The sequence below is a fragment of the Aethalodelphis obliquidens genome, unplaced genomic scaffold (assembly GCF_003676395.1).
Source record: "Aethalodelphis obliquidens isolate GAN/ISIS:26980383/991018 unplaced genomic scaffold, ASM367639v1 scaffold18, whole genome shotgun sequence".
NCBI classification, from domain to species: domain Eukaryota; kingdom Metazoa; phylum Chordata; class Mammalia; order Artiodactyla; family Delphinidae; genus Aethalodelphis; species Aethalodelphis obliquidens.
The window spans coordinates 29797494-29808573 of NW_020837962.1; the positions used below are offsets into that span (position 1 = coordinate 29797494).

At 39.4% G+C, this 11080-nt stretch overlaps 1 protein-coding gene across 6 annotated transcripts in view; it reads right to left on the reverse strand.

Annotated features, from left to right (window-relative positions):
• Positions 1 to 11056, reverse strand: part of MCM8 (minichromosome maintenance 8 homologous recombination repair factor) — a 41245-nt gene extending 30189 nt beyond the window's left edge. For 2 of the 6 annotated variants that reach the window (XR_003435179.1, XR_003435180.1), the window contains exons 1-7: positions 10761 to 11056; positions 7571 to 7717; positions 7193 to 7276; positions 5091 to 5173; positions 3422 to 3571; positions 1461 to 1564; positions 475 to 673 (exon numbers count right to left, since the gene is read on the reverse strand). Coding sequence is in view for 4 of the 6 variants with exons in the window: in XM_027118202.1 (XP_026974003.1) it covers positions 475 to 673; positions 1461 to 1564; positions 3422 to 3571; positions 5091 to 5173; positions 7193 to 7276; positions 7571 to 7715 (765 nt within the window). In the remaining 2 variants the exon portion in view is untranslated. Of the gene's footprint in view, positions 1 to 474; positions 674 to 1460; positions 1565 to 3421; positions 3572 to 5090; positions 5174 to 7192; positions 7277 to 7570; positions 7775 to 10760 lie in introns of all 6 variants that reach the window. The other 4 variants (XM_027118202.1, XM_027118201.1, XM_027118203.1 and 1 more) reach the window with 4 other exon arrangements.
• Positions 11057 to 11080: the final 24 nt, after the last annotated feature.

Consider the following 11080-nt stretch of genomic DNA (forward strand, 5'->3'; position numbering starts at 1 on the left):
GATATTAGTTACATTATTCTCTACACTTTTCTATAGTTTTAAAATTTATAGTTTTAAAACAAAGTTAAAAAAGGAATGCATCACTTTCCAACAGCAGAATAAAGGAAAGAAAACAATATGTGTACCTATTAAGCCAGAATATAAAAATATGAACGGAAAGAATACAAATTAACTTCAGGATAATGACTGTCTCTGGGAATGGTACAAGCAAGGGGTAAAAAAGAGACAAAAGCTGTACCAGTAATGCTTTACCTCTTTCAAGATACAGCTGGAGCTGGCAAAATGTAAATTTTGAGTGGTGAATAGAGATGTTTTGTTTATTTTTTGTACCCTGAAGTATTTTATAATTTAAAAACTGAAAATAAACAATAAAAATAAGCTCTGTATTTAGAAACACTGGGAAATGTTTTCTGTAAATTGATTTGCCTTCTTTACCAAGATAAAGAAGGAAGTAGTTAAAGAACATGGTACAACCTTTGTGGGAAGATTATATTTTCCATCTGGAAGAGAAAAACTCTGAATTTCTCCACACGCAGCACAAAGAAAAGCCATCTTGGTACAGAGAGGCTTTATATTACTGACGCGAACCACTGTCCCTCTCAGAGCAATGTATTTTCCATAGTAATTTGCTCGGACATTCTTGAGCTGTGTTAAGGGCTCATAGTTGTATACCCTAAAAACAAAAACAGGAACATATTTATCTATACATTTAAAATGAGCAGAAAGCTGAGGTTGTCTGCATTTTCACAAGTCCCTTTAAGAAACTATGGAATTCTCAAACCATATCATCCCCATATATATCAGGAATTTTACAAGTATTAAATCAGTCTTAAAAATAAAAAAAGTTAAATCTTCACTTTTCCTCTTGTCTCATTGGCTGTTCTCTAGGGAAAAAGGAAAAAAATAATGCCAAAAGGAAAGTCTCAAATTCAGCAACTTCTGAGTCTCCAAATTCTTTTTCAAGAAATGTTAGGAAATGTCTTTTTTAAATTCTAAGGAAAAAAAAACAAAGAAACAACCTTGATGATTACCTTATTCATCTCTTCTAATGAGAATTTAAAATCTTATAATACAATAAAAAGTTGAATTCAAGAAAAAATTCCATTTGTTCTCTGTGTTTAATAGAAATCTAATAATTTTAACAAAATTTAATCACACCACTTAGTGTATCACATGGATTATTAAATGTAAATAGCAGGGTCTTGATAAGCATACATCCAAAATCAATGCTTACAAAAATTTGCAGGTTCACAAATCAACTTATTTAGGCAGAAAAAGCTTATTTCTATCAAGATCTCTTCAAATTCAGCAGGTTCACTTGGATGTGATGACCAATGAGTTAGCAAGAAACTCATATACTTTTTACTGATTTCTTTGGCTTTATAAAATAAGGTTCTCACTCTTAAATAGTCTTTAATGCCTGTTTCTGAATAACACTTCAATACCAGAAAATTCCTCACCTTGTATGAATGTGTGGCACATTTACCATTGTCTCCCCATTTCTAGACAATCCTTCTTGGGCTTGTAACTCAGCTGCATGCCTTTCAAGATCCTTAGTTAACACCTAGACAAGACAGACATTTACTCAAAAGTTTGAAAACAAGATACCCTCTTGAAGCAGAACTCTTTTATAGAGAATATGAAGTTAAGAATATAAACAGTTCAGAAGAGCATATTAACAGAACTCTAACTGCCCTTTAAAATTCTGATATTTAGGGCTTCCCTGGTGGTGCAGTGGTTGAGAGTTCGCCTGCCAATGCAGGGGGCGCGGGTTCGTGCCCCAGTCCGGGAAGATCCTACATACCGCAGAGCGGCTGGGCCCGTGAGCCATGGCCGCTGAGCCTGTGCGTCCGGAGCCTGTGCTCCACAACGGGAGAGGCCACAACAGTGAGAGGCCCGCGTACCGTAAAAAAAAAAAAAAAATTCTGATATTTTATTATGATTACTTATTTTATAGTGGGTTATGTTTTACCTGGGGTTCTGCTGTCCTTGGGCTGGAAAACTCCAGCATCCCTGTCTGCTAATTTCTGCTTCAACTAAACCTAGTATTAAAAGTCCTTACAGTAGCCCCTTAAAGATATTCTGGATGGATTCTGGAAAAAAAATATTTTCTACTTCTCCAAATTCAGTGATTAAGATAAAGAAAATAAAGATTACTTTTGAAATAACCAATATTTACTTCCTTGGCATTTGACATTAAGTAAAATAAATATTTAACATCTACCTGTGTACAAAGCAGTATGCTGCCAGTCTGAAAAAATGAGATGCAAATATGCAGCTATAATTGCTACCATAAAGATTTACAGACAAAAAAACCATGTGAGTTTTGAAAAGGGGTCATGAGAAAGGTTTCAGAGTGACAACTGAGTTAGGCCCAAGACATTTGGACATGTGAGGCAAGGGGCATTCTATGCCAAATGGACAGCACGTGTAAGAATCCTAGAGGGAGCTTAGTTTAGCTGGATGGCAGTGAAAGAAGGAGAGCAGGGAGAGGAAGTTGAACCAGGTTATGGAAGGCTTTCAATGCCACACAAAGGGTTTGGATATCATTTGGCAGAAAAGAGTCACCACAGTTTCCAAGGACAAATCGTGTTTTACCACGTATGGCAACAGTTAAGGAAAGATAATGAAGTCTTATGACAGAGGCTGTAAGGATGGAAAAGAGGTGGATTTAAGAGATATTTTAGAAATACAAGTGAAAGGATGTGGTAATTTAGACATGAAGAACTAATGAGAGGGACTTCCCTGGTGGCACAGTGGTTAAAAATCTACCTGCCAACGCAGGGGACGCAGGTTCAAGCCCTGGTCTGGGAAGATCCCACACGCCGCGGAGCAACTAAGCCTGTGCGCCACAACTACTGAACCTGCGCTCTAGAGCCTGTGAGCCACAAGTACTGAGCCCGTGCACCACAACTACTGAAGCCCTTGCGCCTAGAGCCTGTGCTCCGCAACAAGAGAAGCTACCGCAGTGAGAAGTTCACGCACCGCAACGAAGAGTAGCCCCTGCTCACCGCAACTAGAGGAAGCCCGTGCACAGAACAGAAGACCCAACACAGCCAAAACTAAATAAATTAATTAATTAATTAAAAAAAAGAACTAATGAGCAAGAGGAGTCTGAAGACAACAGCCAAGGTTCCCAGCCTTGGGTCACTAGCAGTGTATACATCTTTGCAACGAATCTTTTTAATGAACCCTCACCTGGATACCCTGACCTCCTCTGCTCTATGTCCAGTCCTCAGTACCACTTTAAGACCCACTCTAAACCCCACCACGCCTATGAAGTCTTCCTCTGACAGGATAGCAACCTTTCATTTCTAGCAAAGGTCTGTTGGTAAAAACTAAGAATCTTTTAGAGAAGGTACTGTGACTGTGAAATCTTCCTTTAAAATTTTGACAAAAGTCTCACAAAATCAACACTTACCTGATGTATTGCCAGACCCATGCAAGCCAGGGTTTTGTCAGGTGTATCCCTTAATTCATTTGCTATATTTGGTATCAATTTAGCTATTTCGTCATCTTTTGTCAGTTCTTTAAAATCCACCAAAATACTTCCCTTTCTTTCTATTTCATCCTACAAAATATTACGGTATGAAAATAATGATCGCTTTTTTACCATATATGAGCATTCAATCACATACTTTGAGAAAGCATATAATGTTAATATAGTGATAATATCAGCTTATGCAGCTCAATATTAAAAAAAGAAACCTAATCAAAAAATGGGCATAAGACCTAAATAGACATTTCTCCAAAGAAGACATACAGATGGCCAAGAAGCACGTGAAAAGCTGCTCAACATCACTAATTATTAGAGAAATGCAAATCAAAACTACAGTGAGGTATCACCTCACACTGGTTAGAATGGGCATCATCAGAAAATCCACAAACAACAAATGCTGGAGAGGCTGGGGAGAAAAGGGAACCCTCTTGCACTGTTGGTGGGAATGTAAATTGATACAGCCACTATGGAGAACAGTACGGAGGTTGCTTAAAAACTAAAAATAAAATTACCAGGGCTTCCCTGGTGGCACAGTGGTTGAGAGTCCGCCTGCCGATGCAGGGGACACGGGTTTGTGTCCCAGTCTGGGAAGATCCCACATGCCGCGGAGCAGCTAGGCCCGTGAGCCGTGGCCACTGAGCCTGCGTGTCCAGAGCCTGTGCTCCGCAATGGGAGAGGCCACAGCAGTGAGAGGCCCGCGTACCGCAAAAAAAAAAAATAAATAAAATAGAATTACCATATGACCCAGCAATCCCACTACTGGGCATATACCCAGAGAAAACCATAATTCAAATAGACACATGCACCCCAATGTTCACTGCAGCACTATTTACAATAGCCAGGTCATGGAAGTAACCTAAATGCCTGTTGACAGATGAATGGATAAAGAAGATGTGGTACATATATACAATGGAATATTACTCAGCCATAAAAAGGAATGAAACTGGGTCATTTGTAGAGACATGGATGAATTTAGAGACTGTCATACAGAGTGAAGTACGTCAGAAAGAGAAAAACAAATATCGTATATTAACGCATACATTTGAAACCCAGAAAAATGGTACAGATGAACCAGTTTGCAGGGCAGAAATAGAGACACAGATGTAGAGAACAAACATATGGACACCAAGCAGGGAAGGTGGTGGGGGTGGGGGTGGGGGTGGGGGTGGTGGTGGGATGAATTGGGAGATTGGGATTGACATGTATACACTAATATGCATAAAATAGATAACTAATAAGAACCTGCTATATAAAAAATAAATTAAATTAAATTAAAAATATATATGGTGATAATAAGTACTATAAGTTTTGTGCCAAGCACAGTTCTAATATTTAAAATGTATTAACTTATTTATGTCTCTTAACAACCCTTTGTGGTAGGTATTAATAATACTCTCATACTCTAATGATAGACGAGAAAACACACAAAAGAAAGCAATTCACCGAAGTCCATATTGCTGGTAAGTGGGAAGCTAGCAGCTGGACCAAGGCAGTCCAGTGTCTATAATCACAATCACTAGCACCTCAAATACATTGTTCAATAAGATGACACATAAAGGTGACTAGTAGCTTTGTTATGCAAGAACCTTACCTTATCGTATAAATCGATACGCCTTGCAAAAAAATTTTCAAATGCTTGAATCTTCTCAATAAAAGGAGAGCTGTCGCTGTAAACTAATCCAACAAATATGGCATCAGCACTAATAAAAATTACACATGTACAATCATATTTTTCATGAGACAGAAGAAATACTATATACATGGTAGATGACTTCTAATTGCTGTACATTCTGATTACATTTAGATAAGAACTGGTATAGAATGTAAACATAAGATTCTAAAACAGTTTAGGTCTGCATAATCTGAAAGGCAGATAGGAAGTGTCTCTCTCTAAAAGCACCAATATCTGAAAATCTTTACATTGAGCTGTGACACCTAGTAAGATCTACTAGTTCAAACAGCTTACATAATAAAGCGAAAACTTAAGCCGCATAGCACAGGGAGATCAGCTCCATGCTCTGTGACCACCTAGAGGGGTGGGATAGGGAGGGTGGGAGGGAGACGCAAGAGGGAGGGGATATGGTGATATATGTATACGTATAGCTGATTCAGTTTGTTATACAGCAGAAACTAACACAACGTTGTAAAGCAACTATACTCCAACAAAGACGTTAAAAAATAAATAAATATGTTGAGGTTTAAAAAAATTTTTTTAAAGCCAAAGCTTAGCACACTAACTAAACTCTTATTTCTTTGCAAAGAAAATCCTACTAGCCCAAATAGCCATTTGTCAAATCCCTTCCTGAGATCAGGAGAGGCAGACTACCACTCGGCTCTGGTCCCAAAACTGTAAAGTTATCTTCCACATTGTAAAGTTCTATAACATTTTTGAATTGGTCTCCCACAGAGAAACAGTACAATGAAGCAGTTCGGAAGTACAACTGGCCAAAGGCAACTAGTGAACTCCATTTTTAGGACCAGTCCAAAGATCACTTCTAGTATTCTCTAGTATTCTGAGCTAACTGCTAGGGAAATACTGTGGGTGTTGGTGGCTAATGTATCCTAAAGCAACAAAAGATACATCAACTATGAAACATAACATTTCTATATACCAGAGAAAAACAGACTCTCAACACAGCAAACATTTGTAAAGCACTTCATTCATTCACAAAATGAATACTGAGTGCCCGGTATGGGGCAAGATCCTTGCCCTTAAGCAGTACAGTCCAGTGGGTAAAAAAAACACAGATATACATAAACACAAAACCCATATCTCATAACAAGCATATGATACTATCAGAGCACAGGAAAGATGATTCTCCAAACCCATACAGACAGATGTATGATGTTAACTGATGTTCTGGATTACAAAAAGGAGATTCCTTAACTATGTTTCTACACAAACTGTGTTGGCTGTTGTCTCTTGATTCCAAGCCTATTCTTCTATTTTCAGCTTTGTGATTCTTTGATCAAGATCTGCACATGGAACTTCCCAGACTCCTGTAAGATTCTGACAATTAGAGCCAACTTTAGAGACTGGCAGGTGGCAGGAAGGAAGGAATTTATTCTTGTTTCCAATTCTTTTCAGCATCTCTCCAGCTACAGAGGATAGCTAAGTTCTGGCCTACAGCTCTAAGCACCAACCATGCCACTCTCCTGCCAGAATTACCAGCAGCAACCTGCTTAATTCGCCTCAGTGGTCTGAGCACAGCTCTGAAAGATATCCTTCAGAGGTCCAAGCACAGCTTTGTGGGGTGCCCCTCAAAGGTCAAAGCCACAGCTATGCTGTGGCTCCTCCTTTCAATTCTTAGGTTCTGATAACCTCAGCACTACTTATCTTTTGTTCCCTTAGGCAAAAGGGTGGTTGTTGCTTTCCAAAGTTAACACTATCTGGGAGTTTACCTCAGTGTTCCCTTTTTGCTCTTTCAGTCTTCTATCTGTATACCCAATTCCCTGTATTAACTCCTCTTTCTGAAATACCTAGTGTGGTTTGTTTCTCTGACTTATAGGAAAATAAAAAATTATGCTCTTGAAACATAAACATAATTCAATTGTTTCAGTGAACTAAGATTAAAGAAGAGGGGAGATATATATATATATATATAAGCCAAATGAGCAGTAATATGAGATGTAGCATCCAAAAAATGTTAAAGAAAATAAGACTTATGGTACTTTTTGCACTTTTAACTCTACCTTCTGACAAATAAAGCTTCCAGCCTTTATATGGTATGAATTGATCCAACGTTGATTGTAGTAGCAAAGACTGTGGGGTTTGTTCTGAAAAAACAAAAAAACAAAACCACAAAAACAGAATACTAGGTTAATAGAAGCAGAACATTTTTTTTTTCCTATTTGCTTCTCCTTATAACAATGAGACCCTGACATGTTATTAACAGAATATCTAAGTTACAGATTTCAGTAAGAATTTTGGATATTAACATCCAAATATTACCTTAAGGGTAATGTCAAATAAAAGACAGACAAATTTGAGTTAAACTGCTCTTCATGACAGGCACGAACAGATTCCTTCACGAAGGAAAAAAATATTGCACTACCGTTGGCCTCCCCTACCAGGATGTTTTCCTGTGGCTTTATTCAGGTCAGGTCTGTGCTTTAGTTCTCTCCATTTTCCTAAGAAGCTCCCACCACCTCTTCCTCTTTTCCAGCTTTGAAATCTTCCCCGTCCAAATCCTCTGCCTCTGTACTCTCCATTCATGTCTTTTAAAAGATAGAGATTAGGAAGTCCTCATCAAAACTGTAGGAGAAACAGTGCTCCTAAAAATGTATTAACATAGAAAATAAGAAAAATTAATATATATTCTAGTTTGAGACCAGCAATGTTGCACAGCATGGTACAAACCCCAAACACTCTGCAGTAATTCTTCTAATCCTCATCTCCTTTTAAGGCCTACCACAGATGTTTAACCAAGTATACTGAGTGCTTATGCCTTTTCTTATTTTTGTCATGGGATTTGTCATGGGATAAAAATAAGAAAAGGTATAAGAAAAGGTACCATACCTGTTTCCATGGAACTCTCACAATAGAAATGAAAATAAAACAGGTAATTAACTCTAAGATACCTCTGTAGTGTGGTGAGACTTATTACAGGGCAGCACTGTCTGAACATTATCCTGACCTGTGACATTAGGAATATATCATCATAGCTCCTTATATATAGACAATCCAGCTGTGCCATATCCACTTTTATCAGGGATACATGGATATCCTTTTTTTTAAATTAATTTATTTTTTTTATTTTGGCCACACTGCATGGCTTGTGGGATTTCAGTTTCCCGACGCAGGCCACGGCAGTGAAAGGACCAAATCCTAACAACTAGACCACCAGGGAACTCCCTGGATATTCCTACATAGGTATCTAAGACAGATCTTTCTGGGGAAGCACAGGAGTGGGATGGGTACATACATGTTTCAACCTTTCTTGTCCTGTAGGGGCCAAAATGGAAAAGAAGTTAATTTTCCAGATTTAGAATGACTGTGTTAAAACGACAATGAAAGCAAGATCATTTCTAGGCCAATACTGATAGATGGGTTATTTGCAATTTTTAGATAAATTTGTTAAAATGCAATAAAGTTTTTCTGAAAGCATATCCATATTTGTTAATATCATTTTTGGGGCTCATTATCCCTTCCTGCTTTTTTCTACTTTGTACATGGTGAGATACTCATTTAAAAAAAAATTATTTTATTTTTTGCCACACCGTGCAGCTTGCAGGATCTTAGTTCCCTGATCAGGGATCGAACCCGGGCCCACAGCAGTGAAAACGCTGAGTCCTAACCACTGGACCACCAGGGAATTCCCAAGACTCATTTTTATTAAACTCAAATCCATAAAAATAGTTCCTGGTTGAAAAGCAATAAATCAATATATGTGATCTTTTAAAATGGGTTTTAAGGGGCTTCCCTGGTAGCGCAGTGGTTGAGAGTCCACCTGCCAATGCAGGGGACACGAGTTCAAGCCCTGGTCCAGGAAGATCCCACCTGCTGCGGAGCAACTAAGCCTGTGTGCCACAACTACTGAGCCTGCGCTCTGGAGCCCGTAAGCCACAACTACTGAGCCCATGCACCACAAGTAGTGAAGCCCACGCACCTAGAGCCTGTGCTCTACAAGAGAAGCCACCGCAATGAGAAGCCTGCACACCACAACGGTCGCTGCAACTAGAGAATGCCTGCACACTGCAACGAAGACCCAACACAGCCTAAAAAAGTTTTTAAATGGATTTTAAAATAATTCATATAAGTAGAGCACAGGGCAGTGAAACCATACTGTATGATATTGAAATCATGCATCTGTCAAATCCCATGAAATTATACAACAAAAAGAGTGAATCCTAATGTAACTATGGATTTTAATAACAATGTATCAATTTGGGTCCATCAATTGCAACAAATGTATCACACTAATGCAATATGCTAATAATGGGGGAAATGGGGGTGGGGGAAGGGAAGAGGACCTATATGGGAACTCTGTACTTTCTGTGCAATTTTTACAACAATAGTTGTAAACCTACAACTATTCTAAAAAATAAAGTCTGCTGAAGAAAATAGTTTACTCGTACAACTCAATATCCAAAAACTGAACAGAGGACTTGAACAGGCATTTTTCCAAAGAAGACTTAGAGATGGCCAAGAGGCACATGAAAAGATGCTCAACATCGTTAATCATCAGAGAAATGCAAATCAAAACCACACTGAGATATCACCTCACACCTGTCATAATGGCTATCGTCAAACACAACAAATAATAAATGTAGGGGAGGATGTGGAGAAAAGGGAACCCTAGTACACTGTTGGTGGGAATGTAAATTGGTGTAGCCAGTATGGAAAACAGTGTGGAGCTTCCTCAAGAAATTAAAAATAGGGACTCCCCTGGTGGCCCAGTGGTAAAGAATCTGCCTTCCAAGGCAGGGGACGCGGGTTCGATCCCTGGTCAGGGAACTAAGATTCCACATGGCGCAGGGCAACTAAACCCCCACGCCACAACTACGGAGCTCACACACCTCAACTAGAGAGCCTGCATGCCACGAACTACACAGCCCACACGCTCTGGAACCCGCGCGCCACCAACTGAAAAGAAGAGAAAACACGCACGCCACAACTAGAGAGAAGCCTGCGCACCACAACGAAGAGCCGTCGCACCGCAACTAAGACCCAACACAGCCCCCCCCCAAAAAAATTTAAATGAAGTATAACCTATAAAAATTGAATCACTATGTTGTACATCTGTAACTAACATAACATTATAAATCAACTATACCTCAATAAAAGAAAATAGTTCATATCCTAAGAATAAAAATAAATAAGAACATATCCATAGACTGTAGTGCAATTCATTACAAGACAGCGTATCCGCATCTTTATTTAAAGCGATTTAAATTAGTAAATAAGTTAATAACAAGTTCATGTTATGGGCACTAACAGCGCTTTGGTAATCATCTAGACCACACCATACGTTAAGAAACTGAAGACCAGAGAAATTAAGTGAACTGATCAAGATCAAATTTGTCTGTTGACAGTACTGAGCTCAAACTTCATCTCCACATTCCCAACCTGAAGTGCTCCTTCGACAATGCTACGTGCCGTATCTTTTTCAAACGAGGTAATATGGTGAGAACAACTAGTAAAAATTCCAACATAAATGCAAGAGGTAGGACTGGAGAATGGGTAAACGCCACCCGTCGGGCTTCTATGCTTGGTTAAATACCTCACTTCATTTACGTCTCCTCAAGACTAAGTTCTTACTTGCAAAAGATGGAGGTCCCAAAACTCTCTTAGTTCATGGCTGGGCTGGTTCTCCCTTCCTCTCGGGGGGAAGCACGACGGGGAGGAGAGGAGACTCCGCGGTCCGAGCTCCACAGGTGTCCCTGCCCAAGCCCCGCAGACTCTTCACCCTCAGCTCTCCTGACGTCCCCGCGCGGGATCGAAGCTCGTCTGTAGCAGCGGCTTGGGGACCTCAGCTTCTCCACGGAGGCCGCACAGCGGAGCCGGAAAATGTCTAGAGCACGGCGCCACAACAGCACGGCTAACCAAATCCCAGTTTTCCAAGTTCTTTTTTGGCGCTT